The sequence below is a fragment of the Mytilus edulis genome, chromosome 2 (genome assembly GCF_963676685.1).
Source record: "Mytilus edulis chromosome 2, xbMytEdul2.2, whole genome shotgun sequence".
NCBI classification, from domain to species: domain Eukaryota; kingdom Metazoa; phylum Mollusca; class Bivalvia; order Mytilida; family Mytilidae; genus Mytilus; species Mytilus edulis.
Window position 1 is genome coordinate 35,846,814 of NC_092345.1, and position 16,935 is coordinate 35,863,748.

Consider the following 16,935-nt stretch of genomic DNA (forward strand, 5'->3'; position numbering starts at 1 on the left):
AGGGTTCCACGGAACCCAGTGTCTCGCCTACTTTAGCTGTTAGTCGCACACTCAACAAAAATGAGGAAAAAAATCAATAAAAATATTCCTCTCGATACTTTCTTTTTATTTTAAGAAGCTTCTGTCCAAGTTTGGTAAAAATCCAGGATATTTTTTTAATCTTATAAATGTTTTAAAAACTTTAACTGCAGACTGTATGTAATGTTTTAAAATGGAAGAAAAACTAAGTCCATAAAAATGAAGTAAAATACGGAAAAAAATGATTTTATTTTTTTTACAAAATTTACTTCTGGATATATCTTATGATCAGAAACAACGCCCCTGTCCAAGTTTAGTACAAATCCAGGATAGTTTAAGAAAGTTATTAATATTTTAAAAACGTTAACCACAGAGTGAATGTAATGTTTCCTGGCAGAAAAACTAAGTCCATTTATAAGTAAAATACAGAAAAAATGGAATTCTATTTTTACAAAATTTACTTCTGGATATTATCTTATGATAATAAACAAACTTCTGTCCAAGTTTGGTACAGATCCAGGATAGTTGAAGAAAGTTATTAAACTAAAGTTGAAGGCTCGACAAAATAAAACAAAAAAAACCTGCATTATTTTACAAATCAAAGACATTTTTGTACAACACAATTTTAAATACCTTAATTGCTTTGCGTAGCAAGTAAGCATCATATTGAGCTGGCTGCATCAACAATGCTTTACATGTATCTAAAAATCCTCCACTTAATTCACCCTTCAAATCTTCTATCAAATCCTGCAAAGAAAATTAATTTTCAAAAATAGTTGACATAACACCATGAGCTTTTATTTCACAACATATATTTTTAAATGTGTATAAAAAATTGAAACGTTTGGATCTACACAAGAATGAGGCTTATATTAGAAAAACAGCAAACATAGCAGTTCTAAATGAAGAAATAAAAGAATACTTAAGGGGGTAGACCTTGGTTCAGGGAGATAACTCTTTAAATCAGTTAAGCGTTTGTAAAAGTCAAATTCATCAATGTATTTTAAGCATTTACCTGAAACAGATTGAAAATAATCTATGTAACCTAGAAGCTTAGAATATATTTTTGAAAATGGCTGACACAAACGTACTGATGATTTTAAGAGTTGTTTCCCTTAACCTAGGTCTACCTCCTTAAATTACTTTATTTATGGTGGATATGAAACAATGAAACAGAAACCAAACCACATAATTTTCTACTTTTTAATATTTTTGAAATTGTAAATAGCACTTTTTTGCATTGCAAATCGGGTAATTCTGTTGACTACATCAACATTTCCTTTTACATCCCTTAACAAATAAACAATAAAATAATATAGTTTTCTGGCTAACACACACCAAACATATTTCAGTGCACAACAACATTTATGCCATGAGAACATTCGCCTTGTTTGATCCTTAATATGTCATTTATCTAAATTTCACCATATCATATCCATTCTTTGGCTGTTGTCTGCTCTATGGTCAGGTTGTTGTCGCTTTGACACATTCCCCATTTCCATTCTCAATTTTATTTCCACAAAAAGTTCAATGACAGTATTACAAAAACTAATACTATTACCTTTCCAAACATTGTTTTGTACGTAGTATATATTTCATGTCTTTGAGGATTAGATCTGTATGCTAGCACATTGATGATTGAATCTTCATCAGTCCCTGTAAAATAAATTACATAATATGTTTTAAGGATGTTGGCTGATCTTGTTTTTGATCGTTTGTCAGATATTCAGAATTCTCTGGTTTTGTTTATGTAGTATCATATAAAATTTTGCCCTCTTACTCCTACTTCCTGTCATATATCATATATAGTTTTAAAAAGTCATTTTTGAATTCCTTGTTATTTTTTCATACTTTTTGAAAGAAAAAAGGTAGAATTTTAAATGTTTAAAAATCTAGAGAGAATCATTTCCTGACAACTTTTTTTAAGGCATGTACCTTAAAAACGCAGAAACAGACCTTTGATTTTCTTTTTTTTATGTCTATCATTTTAAAACATTCTTTATAAAGCATATTATTTGGAAACAGAAATGCAACCATCCTTTTATGAAAATAAGCTAGTGAGGCCTTTTATAGCTTACAATGTGCATTATGAATTATAGGTTTTGCTCATTGTTGAAGCCATTTTGGTGACCTTTAATTGTTTATTTCTAAGTCATTTGGTCTCTGGTGGATAGTTGTCTCATTGACAGTCATACCTCATCTTCTTATTTTAAAAAAAATATATACATGTTCTATTTTTAAAAAGTATGTATGATTATTTATCATTAATAGATTTAATTTTCAATACAAAAAATCCTATGTACTTCTATGCAAGATCCCCTTAAAGGTTCTAAATATGATTCTATGTACTATGTAGTTCCTTTTAAATTCCAGTTTTATTTTTTCAAACCATTTATCGGTTTGTCATGTGAAATAAAATAAAATAAATAAATCAAATTAAACCCTATGTAGTAAATTCTACCTACCAAGTCCTTTCATAGCATTTCTAAGGACTTCAGCATCTTGTTCAGCATTGAATTTATCATACGGTCTCACTGTACCTTCAGTCTGTAATTATATCAAGCCCTAACATCAACTCTGACAAGACATCACACTTCACAGCACTTTTTTGTTTGTTTATATTATGATTCAAGTCTGATATATGGCATACCTACTTCATACCCTAGCTATGCACTATAATTGTGTAGATATGGCAGTCTATATTTACTGTGGGAAATCCCAAAAATCAATAACATAGAAAACACAAAAGAGACATACAATGCCAATATGTACTCATCAGCTGTTGGTGGTAGGTGTGCTCTGTTCTACTGTACAAAACATTGGATAATCATTGTGATTTTTTTGTGTATTAATGTATTTATTACTATCTATTGGAAGTTTTCTTGAAATGTAGTGAGTTTCTTCTGAATTAAAACTCTATCAAGTGTTTTATTCTCAAGTGTAAAATTTAGCGGTTTTGGTATATCAAAATAAAAATTTAATTGTTGACTGCTGATCCACTAAATTGATTTTCAGAATTTAAATATAACATGTTAACTTTAATCTACATAAAAAAGAATCTTGAACATGGCATATTGTCCACACATATTTTGTTACCCTTTTCTTGTCTTATGGTTATAATATAAATATGGATCCTCCAAGATCAGAATGACTTAAAAGTTTAAGCAATGTTTTTGTGCTCGTCTGCATGTACTTGCAAAGTAGTTGTTTCTTTTCAAAAATATTCATGAACCCCTACTGGCTGTTGTATTTTAATTCGTATACTTTTCAACTCTGCTCCACACTTGTCTATCAAATGGACATTTAAATACAAAAATCTGGAATTTTCTTTACTATTTGTATACCTCTAAATTTTCTGTTTCCATGGCAAAATATGGGTCAGACTTTTTAGGTGGGGGTGTTTCTTTCGGTTTTGGTTTACCATTGCCATTTGTCTTTTTCTTTGGTTCTACTTTAGGCTCAACTTTGGGTGGTTTTCGAACAGATCCCCCTGGCAAATACAAAGAAGACAATAGTGAGAATATATTTCAGTATTTTTTATTATCTAGTTCATTTGTACATATTCATAAAAAATATTCACAATGGTGATCTATAAAATGCTAAAATTACTTGTATGTTATGTCAAATTAGTAAAAATTCATAAACAAAATATTAAAATAAAAAACTTAAATATCACAGGTATTGCTTGCTTTTTTTCTGTCAATGAATAGATTATAAGAAAACAAAATGTCCCCTACTATAGTACTGAGGGAATTATACAAATATTCTTTCTATGCATTCAGTGCATTGTACCCTTGACATAAAACTATAGGACAGAGTAACTAATATCAGGAAAAAATCTTTCAGAAATTATACAAGCTTAAAATGCTAAAAGAAGAAGGGAGCCCATCACAAGACTACAAAATTTTAACAAAACTCTTTAATTGAATAAAAAATCTGTACATTAACTTTGGAAATCAAAATTAAATGAAACTACAGTGGCTACAAAATAATGGTAATTTCATTAAATGCAAATGAATTTCAGTCATTCAGATTCACAGAAATTTGACTATGAATTGATGTGAATTAAAGGAACAATTTTAATATTTCAAGATAACATTTATTAAAACAAAGTCCATTTGGTTCATTACTAGCAAGAGTTTTTCTTGAAACAAATAAAATGGTTGCAGATATAATATATTTGAAACATACATTACAACCAGCATGGTATAAAAAGAAAATTGTGTCTATCAAAAAATTTGAGATATGAAACTGTTTCAATATATTATCTTATACTAATTATGAATAGCTGACAGTATAAAATAATTCCATCTGCCCAGACCTAAGTATAATATGAAAATTAATAACACACAAAAACATTTTCATGACTAAATGATAATGTTTACAATACAAAAAGCTCTTTCAAAACATTTCAATAACATTTTTGTTTATGGCCAACCCACTAAATGACTAAATTTATTCGTCTGGTGATAATCCTTTACATTATTAGAGGGGTGGGGTGGGGTGGGGGGGGGGGGGGGGGTGGGGGGGGGGGGGGGGGGTAGTTCTAAAAATTAATTGTAGACAGTCTTAAAAGCACTAAGACATTACTCTATTACATGTATTCATAATATCAAAGACGTATTAAAAGATATATTCAAATAACACTTTATAAAATTAAACAATATTTTGATAACAAAGTCAGTGATGTCAGTGTAGAATGAACTGAACCTTGGTATTTAAAACCTGACCATGTACATAAACCCTAATATAAATCAGTAAAGCATTAAATCTAGGTCAAAATGAACATCTTTTTGTGGAAAACTACCCTACTTTCCTTAATGAACCCTTATATCTCAACTTAGAAGTGGCTGCAGACATTAACAAAAACACACATGGTCACATGAATGCCAATACCACTCCATAAATTTCATTGAAGTCCACTAAATATACAATGTATAGTCATTTCTTAGTTTTGTTGGAGGCAGAATGAGTATATACAGTGAGATAATTACTAACAGATTGTCTTTTATATTTTTGCTTCCTGTACTGTTGAACAAGAATTTGTTAAAAATCACAAATAGCAAACATTTATAAATGTGCAAGCCAAATATCTTTAGCAAATAAATAAATATTGTTTCTACAATGAAAACATGGGTATCTAATATAGAAGAAAGTATGATTTGGGACTAAAACATTCCTGATACATGTATCTAGTTATAAAATTAATTTTGAAATTTTTTTTATTTGCAAAAATAATCTTTATATTAATTTTCTTCAATAAACATTGCTGAATTTGTAAAAAAGAATTTTCTTATAATGTCTTGATCATTTGACTCTTGCTGATAAATAGCTTGGAGCACATGTTGTTCTTGAAGCCTTTATTTCGGAAGTATAAAAGGTTATTAAATGAAGGTTTCACACAAATTTTATATTCTTTCTGTAAATTTACCAGGTTAAAAGCATAAAACCCAAAACATACCTTCACCTTTACAGTATACATTCTAAAGCTCAATAATATACACCTATATAGTAAGTACAACAATGTCATCTAAACTAACAGTTACAGAAATCTGTTGCATATGAATTACCCTTTCATTTCTATTTTTGAAGTTAAAGAAAATAGTAAACTTAAAGTCTTTATAAATATAGCGTTCTGCTTATTGCACCTAAATTAACATTTGATTGACATGCACATTTGACAGAAATGAAGACACCAGGTGAATATCAAAGCAACAGATTTCAAAATATCACAGAATATGTTATATAAAATGCTAGATTGTTATACACAGGCATGCTGCTGTTCACTTACTGGGCACACCTGGCCTCGCCATGACAACTGAGATTCTATATCCATCACCTTCATCTTCAAACTTGGCTTCTAACATCTGCAATTGTAAATTCATATATTGTGTATTTCAATAACTACATTAGATGTATGTTTCATTCTAATACATTATTTAGGTAAATAAAAGAAAAAAACATCGATAGTAATTGTGTTTTCATGAATAAAGCGAAAAAATGTAATTATAAGTATTGAACACTTCTTTTAGTTATTTCATAGGGTTGTACAAGCGTTGACTGTGCCAACAATTTTAGAATGAAGCGCTCTTCAAACAAATGTACTTCAATTAATACTTTTATAACCCAATGAATTTTCAAAAAAGAAGCATTCAATTCTTAATAATATTTTCAAAGGCATATTTCATTAATTCTTTGATAATGTTTAATAGAATGCAAATAGATGGTAATTTTTGTACCTTAAAAGTCTTGGTTAACTTAAGTGATCCAGTGAAAAGTGAATAAAATATAATTCAAAACGAGAACTTACCTTTCCCATTTTAGGTTCTGCTACCTTCAATCTGAAGTCTTTATTTCCTTTTGCATATTCAAGCATATGTGCATATACATGACGTATATTTTCTTTAAAATCACCTAAAAATAAATAATCATAATAAATTCACAAACAAAAAACAAATAAAGAACGTTTCATAAAAAACAGAGTGTTAACAAGTAGAAAGCTATATATGGGGGTCATGAGTGGAGCAAGGACGACTGACCATTCTGAAACATTGAAGTTCACGTCTCTTTTTTAGGTGGGATTTGTATTCTTGATCTTTGAGTTTCCTTGTAAGTGGTGGTTGTCTATTCAGATTTTCTTTTGATAATGAAATTGTCTAACTTTCTATGACATGGTTTTTGATTGAAGCTACAAATGACATGTATATCATGAAACATATACATAATAGTTTTAAATAATACTTTAAGTCACTTTGTGAAAATGTCCCCTAAGAAAATGTCTATGTTTAGATCATGAAACTAAGATTATTTTCAAAAAAAGCACATTAAAAATAATTTTGGTTTGTTCCACTCTTTGGTCTAGACACACATAACATGTCTAACGAATTAAATTTGACCATTTAATATGCTGCACACATTTCAAACATAAAATCCAGAATAAGATACAAGATTTCATATTGGTAAAATGACAATGTTCTCAAGGTTACTAATCAGAAGATGTATAATAACTATATCCTTCCTGTCTTACAAATCCTAAAAATATCAAGCTTAATTCCAAATGTGTGTCCCCTTAATCTGGGAATTATTTTTTTTCATAACAACATGACTTTATATCATAAACTGTGGATTCATTAGTATTTGTTGGATACCAATTTTCGTGGTTTTTGTGGGTACAAGTGAACTACGAAATCAAATATTCAATGAATTTCGCATTTTATATGTTGTATGCAGAGATTAGCAAAACAAAGAAATCAAATACCCACCAAAATTGATACCCACGAAAATGAATCCACAAAAATGAATCCACAGAATGTCAATGTATTTACCGTTTCCAGGACTAATAGTATTGGGTACAGGATCTTTTGGAGGATATTCTAAAGCCGGAGCACGAGGGGGTGGACTTGGAGGTGGAGAAGGAGGTTTTTCTTTTATTTGAGGTCTTCTTCCTTCCATTGATTTTCTAAGTTCTCCAACTGTAACATGTCTGTTTTCTGGATTACATCCCTAAAAAAATATCATTTCATAAGTTATATCTATTATATTGTTATTTAGTATATAAATTAATTTTACACTAATTCAACAAAAGCATTCATATAAATGATCTGTGGCGCTTTGTTCAATTTGGATATTTCATTTATCATTTAACATATTTGAAATTTTAAATTGGGACCAGTACATTGACTTTAAGTCTTCAAAATTTGGAAGGATTTTTGAATTTGTTCAAAATTATAATGGTAGAAGCCAAGATTAAAGTAACTCTTTGGGACTATTGGATTTCAAGGAATGTTAAACTCATATACTTTAAATAAGACTACCAACTGACAACTAAATATTAATCAGAAAAAGACCACACTATCTGTAGTGTCAAATACTTCAAAATGAAAAAAAAAAAAAAAAAAAGAAGGTTTAAGGAGGGTTTGCACTTAATATGTGAAGTTAATCCCAGTACTTTCATAAACATTTGATAAAAGATATCTGACAGATTTAGAAACAAAACAATAAACAACAAGCTCAGACATATTGACTAGTAAGGATGTCATTATGACAACATTTTGTGCACCCTCATGATGAAAATCTTAGTTTTTGCTATAATAATTTCTATCCAATTTGAGAGTATTTAGGGCCAAATCTATGATTCCATACCTCTTTTCTGTAGTGAATTGGCAAAACAGCTACTAATATCTTAAAGTACCTGAATCATATTTTCTGTAAGGTAACCAAATTGTGTAGAGCATGGTATCATTCCCTGATTAGGCTGACCAAATGTAACTGCCCCACTGTTAGCATTCATGCCTGGCCATGCATTAGGATTACCTCCCCATACATTGATCTGTGTTCCTGAGTAGTTCACAGGATTGAAAGGTCCATCTGGCATCTCAGGGGTGGGGTATTCTGAAACATTCAAATGTATAAAGATATGAAAACCTCCATTGTCGTAAATTATACTTGTATACATAAGTGGGGCTTCCAACTAAATTTGAAAAATCATTTTAAAAACAGTTGCTCATTTGGAGAAAAAATTTGTAAGGGTTCCATGGAACCCAGTGTCTCGCCTACTTTTGCTGTTAATCGCAGGCTCAACAAAAATTAGGAAACAAATCAATGAATTATTCCTCTTGAAACTTTCTTTTGATTGTAAGAAGCTTCTGTCTAAGTTAGGTAAAAATCTATGATAGTTTATGAATCTAATAAATGTTTTAAAACTTAACTGCAGACTGAACGTAATGTTAACTGGAAGAAAAACTAAGTCCATTAATAAGTAAAATACAGATACAGAGGTATAAAATTTTAACAAAATTTCCTTCTAGATACTTGCTTTTGATCATAAACAAGCTTCTGTTGTTTGGTACAAATCCAAAATAGTATAAGAATGTTATTGAAATTTTTAAAACTTTAACCACAGAGTGAATTTGTTGTTTCCTGGCAGAAAATCTTAGTCCATTAAAAAATAAAATATGGAAAAATTGATTTATTTTTTTACAAATTTACTTCTGGATACTATCTTATAATCATAAACAAGCTTCTGTCCAAGTGTGGTACAAACCCAGGCTAGTTTAAGAAAGTTATTAAAAATTTTAAAACTTTAACCACAGAGTGAATGTAATGTTCCCGGCAGAAAAACTAAGTCCATTTATAAGTAAAGTACAGAAAAATGGAATTTTATTTTTACCAAATTAACTTCTGGATACTATCTTATGATCATTAACAAGCTTCTGTTCAAGTTTGGTAGAAATCCAGTATAGTTTAAGAAAGTTATTCAAATTTCAAAAACTTTAACCACAGAGTGAATATTTGTGGACGCCTCCCAGGCCACCGCCGACGGAATGTAGGATTGCTATGTCTTGCTTTTTTCAACTAAAGTCTAAGGCTAGACAAAAGAAATTCCCTTTTTTTTTCACTTGTACAATTTCCAACCAAATATCTACTTTATAATACTATAATGTTTATACAAGTATGACCTATTTAATAAAGGTTTTACTGTCTTGGTCCTCCAATCAGCATATATACAGGGGTACTGTGCAAACAAATTGTACATGTATATTGATCTCTTCTTGGAAGATTTATGGGTTAATAAGAGCATGGTGAGAAAGAAAATGTTAATGTTATTTGTATTTAATGAGAAAAAGTGACTGAAATTCCATTGGACAGACAAACAAAGGGTAAAACAGCATACACCTTCCTAAACAGCAGTGGTATAAAAATATGAACTATCATAATTATTCAACAGAAAGCTTTCATAACAAATTATTTCTTTGTTATAATTTTGTGTACCTGGTCCATCATAAGCTCCAACATCCAACACAGGTGAACTACTACTGGCCCATGCTTCTTTTGGTGTCTTGGTCTTCCTCATAGGGGATTTACTTCTGATAGGGGTTGTACTCTGAAATATTTTTATACAAAAATACATTCAATTTAAGGTGGAACCTAACATAACAGGGAGATAACTCTGTAAAGTCAGCTAAACGTTTTAATTACATTGTGTTGTAAAAGGAATATTAAGCTTCTCAATGATCAAAATTGTTTTTTTTATCAAAGTGCTATATAACCAGTGTAATTTTTCTGACAAAACGGTTGGTTCAAAATTTTTTAAATTTTTATATTTTTGTTTAAGGGTCAAAGGAAATACTTTGACAAAATTTTATGAAAATTAAACGAGCCAAATTAATTTTAGTGAAAGTGTTGGGTATCACCTTAATCAAATATAAAATTAGTTCAATTTAGGGATGGGTGGGGTACATTTTTTTTTACTTCTATTGTATTAAAAGAACTGTGAATATCTCTTGAACTTATTTCATGTCTATATCACTTTTTTAAGTATTTCCACAATTCACCCCAATATATTCAAAATAATAACTTTTCCATAAAGTTTTACACCACCAATTCCCTTTAATATCCATTAAAACATTCAATTTTTTCATCAAAGCCATATATATTATGCATTTACCCATGTTCTAAACTTGTTAAAACAGTTCTCACACTACATGTATGTAAGCACTGTGAATTCATCATTATTTTTGGGATACACATTTGGTGGACTTCATTAGAAAAGGTGCAAAATTAGTTGTTATTTTCAATAAAATTCTAATTTTCTATAGAATACATCTCCTTATTTTTATATTGCATAAGACTTTATCAAAACCAGGAAATCAAATATCCATGAGAATACAACTTTTCTCAATCGACGATAATATATTAATAAAATGAACAATATCCATATAGGTATAGATTTTTCTCATTGTTGAAGGCCTTACATTTGCCTATAATTGCTTACATCCACTTCTTTTGAACTTTGATGAATAGCTGTTTCATTGGCAATCAAACCACATCTCCTAATTTTTATAATAAGTTGATAGATTTACCCTCTGAGGTTTCTTCTTTAGATTTGATTTTTTATGTGATGACTTTAATGTTGATCCTGATGTTAATGTACAGTCTGTGTCAAGGTCAGATGTCTCAAAGAAACTGTTGTAATCATCAGTGGTATAATCTGCAGATGGAGCACCAATATCTTCCACGTTAAACTGTTTAGTGACAACATCACTCTCTCGCATGCCATCTCTGAAAATTTTACATTTACATTTGCATTCATGATTGTGCGTTGAATGGGAAACTGTAATGTTACATTTATTTGAAATGAATTTTTGTGGCTGACACTCAATATCTTTTACAAGGCAATGCAAGGTATTAGAAATTATGTTTAATCAGATATTTTTACATAAGTGCAAAAAGATAAGTTGAATCTGTTAATTGCATTCAAATTTACTCAGATGTATGTTCTAAATGTCCTCCTTAGTCAACAGTGATTCTTTCCATTAGAATGGTTAATTGACCACTATTCTGAATTTTGTCATATTCAAAGTTTTGCTATCTAGTAAAACTTTCAATTATTTTCATTAAAGAGTAGTACCAAGAATTTGGCTTTCACAATGAGTATTTGTGAGTAATATAAAAATATTTTTGATTTTTTTTTATGATTAAGCCAATTGTATGCACAAATTTTAACACACATCTTAAATCATCAAAAAAACAAACACTGTGAATTAATTATATTAATAGATATTTATTATACATACCTGCTGACAGCAATGGCTTTGAGAGTTCTTTTGCCAGATCTAAGTGTAAATGGGCCTACATATTTAAATGTGACTTCCTTCCCACCTATCTTCCTCTGGAAGGCTGATGGTTTACTGCCATCAGAGGTGAAGTATAATTTACAATCAGGAGTGTCTACAGAATAAGAAAATAACTTTTTTTTAAAGAAATATTTAATTTCATTATCTTAAAACTCTCTGTCAGTACATAGTGGTCTTTAATGATATTCATTATCTGGAGAATAGAGCCTTACTGATAGATCTTTGATTGTTTATGTTCAAATTTCTTTACTTGTTTTATATACTATGACATATAATATTTATGTTTACAGCTATAAACTACAGATTATAACATCTGAAATATTTTTATTGATTATTCATTCTAAAAGCTTAACAAGAGTGCACTCGCTGAAATGTCTCGCCTTCTTTACTAATCATTGATATTATGTTGATTGTCCTAAATATAGATTTATTACAAGTCAACTGTCACATAAACTTAACATTAACCCAGCAAACTAAACATTGACCAATGAACCATGAAAATGAGGTCAAGGTCAGATGAACCATGCCAGGGAGACATGCTCACCTTACAATCATTCCATACACCAAATATACATTGTAGTAGACCTATTGCATACAGTAAAAGAAAAACAGACCAACACACAAAAACTTAACTATAACCACTGAGGAACCATCAAAATGAGGTCAAGGTCAGATGACAACTGCCAGCTAGAGGTGTACATCTTACAATCATTACATACACCAAATATAGTTGACCTATTGCATATAGCATTACAAAAAAAAATATCTCAAAAACTTAACTTTGACCACTGAACCATGAAAATGAGGTCAAGGTCAGATGACACCTGCCAGCTAGACATGTTCACCTTACAATCATTCCATACACCAAATATAGTAGACCTATTGCATACAGTATTAGAAAAACAGACCAAAACACAAAAACTTAACTATAACCACTGAACCATGAAATGAGGTCAAGGTCAGATGACACCTGTCAGTTGGACATGTACACCTTACAGTCCTTCCATACACTGAATATACTAGACCTATTGCTTAAAGTATCTGAGATATGGACTTGACCACCAAAACTTAACCTTGTTCACTGATCAATGTAATGAGGTTGAGGTCAAGTGAAAACTGTCTGACAGGCATGAGGACCTTGCAAGGTACGCACATACCAAATAGATAGCCTATTACTTATAATAAGAGAGAATTTAACATTACAAAAAATCTTAACTTTTTTTTTCAAGTAGTCACTGAACCATGAAAATGAGGTCAAGGACATTGGACATGTGACTGACGGAAACTTCGTAACATGATGCATCTATATACAAAGTATGAAGCATCCAGGTCTTCCACCTTCTAAAATATAAAGCTTTTTAGAAGTTAGCTAACGCCGCCACCGTATCACTATCCCTGTCAAGCTTTCTGCAAGCTCGACAATAAAATGATATATATCTTGAAAAAAAACATATTTTAATTCATACTAGCTCTTGTAAAATTAAACATGCTTTATGTTTAATTTCACTTTTAATAACTTTGAAGGGAACAAAAATTCTTTGACTTTTTAAGAGCATTTTAGTCTACACCTTTTCCATGTATGTTTGGATTTGTACATGTATATAACATGAACATGATGAAGATGCAATTTTATGTATCATTTTTAATCTTTGAATATAATTATATCAAAAATATAAACTATTCAAAGCAATTTTCATTTGTGACACTAATTATAATACTTATAAACAACCGAACAAAACTTAAATAACTAACTAAACATAAATGTGCTGGCATATATTTCATGCAAAAAATCATTGCTATAAATACCAGCAATGTCATCAAAAGCTGTTACATACATTGTAAAGTATATTTCATTTTATCCTATAGAAAACAAAGCATGCTTTATCTAATCCTATTTGAAACAAAGCATATTTAATTCTATCCTATAAAAAACATAGCATATTCTATTCTATCCTTCACTTCATATACATATGAGAGACTAAAAAAAATGCATATGGCTGTCAAATTTTATACTAAAAAAATAAAATAATAAAATAATAAATCAAACCATACACGTATGTTACAATTTGATTTTTTAATAGACTGTCCGGGGTAATGGATATACAAGTAACTAGAAACAAGCAAAAAATACTTGTATAAATACATTTTTGGAAAAAGCATTTAAATGGGAAGATTATTCAAGCCTTGATAGGAAAATCTAAAATATGACAAGTAAATATCACTTAAATCAAATTACTTGTATAACTATATCAAATACTCTGACTGTTAGCATATTCAGTGTAAGAGCACTGTAAAAACATGTTTGAATTCACAAGGAGTTTACAAGATGAAACGTGTTTCATATTAAAGATTTCTGATATCTTCCAAAGTCATTATGTTCCACTGGGTCAGGTTTTTTAAATAATCAATTATGGTAAAAAAAAACCAAGAAAAGTGTATTAGTTGCATATAATTCATATTTCACAATGTATACACCAATATTAAATTTAAGGTGCTCTTAGCATTCAACTGTAATTTTGTATCATTATGATCAGCTTTATCAAAATTGTGGACCCACTTGCCATGCTATTTTAAAAGTTATAAGTAGTGTGTAAGCATAAGCCTTTTGAGCCATTAGTATAAACAATATTCATTTGAATTAATTCATTATATGGTACATTCATTAAACATAAAATAGAAACAAGCAAAGATGCTTATATTAATCTGTCTCCTAGCCATTATCATCATGCTTTTTAGCTGTTTTAGCTTCTATTGAAACCTATTTTGTTTCCATGCAGACTTGCCTGACTGAAGGGACATGCATGTCTTGGTATCAATATTTGACCCAAGAACACCAATTTTTGGGCGACGTAATGGAACAATTATGGGACCAGCTATACCTCCACTAAATGGCATGATGAAAATAGTGGATTATTTCAATGACCTCTGATGAAATTTAACTCAGGATTTCTGGGATACTGCAAATTGAATATGAACAAGAAAGATTCAAATTATGTAATAATTTACAATGTAACTGTTTGCAAGAACTGGGTACAAACACAATTTCGTTACATCAATTTAAGGATGCATCTCCTAAAGGCAACATATTTTATTGAAAGTTTACAACCACCACTCCTATTTCTACTTTATTTGGCAATAATAATCAATTCCCTTAAAAGAAATATATCTTTACCTGACTCAAACCACATAATATGTTACATCTTACATGAACTTTATGATCTGTCTATGACAACTCTAGATCTGCTACACCTATAAACTAGCTTTGATTCCATGACAATCATAATGACATTTCTCTTTTTTTTTTAACATATATATATAATAAACATTGACTCAGGATGTATAGGGTGAATTCAGAAATTATTGTGTGCATTTTTTTTTTGGTGATTTTTGAATGAATAACAAAAATGTGAGACTTATTATTGCGATTTCAGAAATACTTGCAAACACTTATGTCTATGAGATATCAGAATGCTAGTTCTTATTATTGCCATTATCATCCTATTATTGACAATAATGAGAACATTGCAATAATTTCTGAATTTACAATATTTTTGTGAGTGCGTGTTTCATTTTTAAAGTTTTTTGTTTATTATTACCTGAAACTAATTCAATTAGAGTTGTAGTATCAACTTTTGACTTTACGATGCCAGGTATGTGTTTACGTAAAGGAGTAATTTGAGGCGGACAAACAGCACCAGCACTTGGCATTCTAAATCTTCAAAGATCAAATTTATCTGAAAGTAAAGAAAATATATTATTAAATTAGACATCTTTTATAGATTAGATTGTTGATTTACAATATTAAGGGATTTCTAGGCCCTTTAGAGCCTGATGTTTGATGTGTGCCAAGGCTCTGTGTTGAAGAAATAAATTTTCAGAATTATTAAAAAATGATAATGAATAACCATACCTGTCAACTCACCCGTTTTTTGCGGGTGACACCCGTTATTTTCACCTCTCACCCGGGAGTTTTTCTTTACCCGGCGGGTCCCGGGAATTTCTAACATTACCCGTTTCACCCGGATTTCTGACCGGAATTGTTTCCGGTATTTAGAAGTAATGCGACCTTCGGTTTTATCGGTCTTTTTCAATGTAACCAAAAGTCAAAATGTAGGACTGTTTACCTGAGCTGTGAAATAGCTTCAGGTTATTCCTGTGGAAAAACTAAAACCACCCAAATAGTAAAGAGGGCCCTTTCAGTTGAAAATAACAAAGTGGTAGTTGAAAACAAGCCAAGATTTTTTGTTTTGTCAAAACTTGCTAAAACATTACTGGTTTTGCCAAACAGCAATGCAGACAGTGAGAGGGCATTTTCTTTAGTAAAGAAAATAGCTACAGAGTGTAGGGCTGATCTTAATAAGGATACACTGTGTGCTCTTCTTTCTTGTAAAATGAATACACATTTGCATTGCTATGAACTGAAACCAAGTGCAGTTCTTTTAAAGAATGCCAAGTCTGCTACTATGGAATATAACAATAGTCTGAAATAAACTTGTATACATGTTCTAACTGTTTCATATACATATTGACTATATAAATTATATGTAAACATATTTTTGTTCTTCAATTGAGCCCGCAAAATGTCGTACGCGTTATGACCTGAGATTTTTTTTCTCAATGCAGGTCATGACCTGACTTTTCATTTTCAGAGGTTGACAGGTATGAATAACAAACATTAGTTTTAATTATTATTACTTAGTAAACAGATTTATCTATCTGCAACTTTTAGGTACATTTATGTTTTACAGGGCTGTATTTACATATCCATTATTTCACTTCATTTTCGACTGAACCCTAGAATGGAGTTAGGTCATTTATTACTTAAAGCCTGCAGAACTCGGCTTTTTCATCATTAGCACTTATTCAATTTGGTATCGGGACCGTTCGCCCTAATAACATGTTCGCCCTGGGTATGTTCGCCCTGAGTTCGTTCGCCCATAGAGTCCGTTTGCCCTACTAACAAAATATTAATATTCAGGGCATTGAAGTTGAATAAACTTATTCAGATATTTCTATGGTATATATTCTTGAAATTAATGGAAACAGCGAAATATTTAAAAGGTTATGGCTTGTTTAGGATCATTATAATTGTTCAATGACAAAATAATTCGGATCACTGATTATTTTGATACTTGTCTTTTGATGGATTATTAATAAAAATCAAACGTTTTGTTTTGATAAAATATTCAGCTTGAAATTAATAAAAACAATGATGTACGAACTGTAAATCATGAAACATGTTTGTTTACAAGTTCATTTAGTATAATACTCTGAGAGTAGT

The 16,935-nt window shown here is 30.3% G+C and overlaps 1 protein-coding gene across 1 annotated transcript in view; it reads right to left on the reverse strand.

The window, feature by feature from the left end:
• The window catches only part of LOC139512069 (annexin A6-like), a 31,493-nt gene that overhangs the window by 13,861 nt on the left and 697 nt on the right, over positions 1-16,935 (reverse strand). The window contains exons 2-13 of the mRNA XM_071299389.1: positions 15,251-15,388; positions 11,595-11,748; positions 10,881-11,079; positions 9,790-9,901; positions 8,210-8,409; positions 7,344-7,521; positions 6,329-6,432; positions 5,810-5,885; positions 3,363-3,508; positions 2,484-2,565; positions 1,580-1,674; positions 652-765 (exon numbers count right to left, since the gene is read on the reverse strand). Coding sequence (XP_071155490.1) covers positions 652-765; positions 1,580-1,674; positions 2,484-2,565; positions 3,363-3,508; positions 5,810-5,885; positions 6,329-6,432; positions 7,344-7,521; positions 8,210-8,409; positions 9,790-9,901; positions 10,881-11,079; positions 11,595-11,748; positions 15,251-15,362 — 1,572 coding nt within the window. The 5' untranslated portion in view covers positions 15,363-15,388. The remainder of the gene's footprint in view (positions 1-651; positions 766-1,579; positions 1,675-2,483; positions 2,566-3,362; positions 3,509-5,809; positions 5,886-6,328; positions 6,433-7,343; positions 7,522-8,209; positions 8,410-9,789; positions 9,902-10,880; positions 11,080-11,594; positions 11,749-15,250; positions 15,389-16,935) is intronic.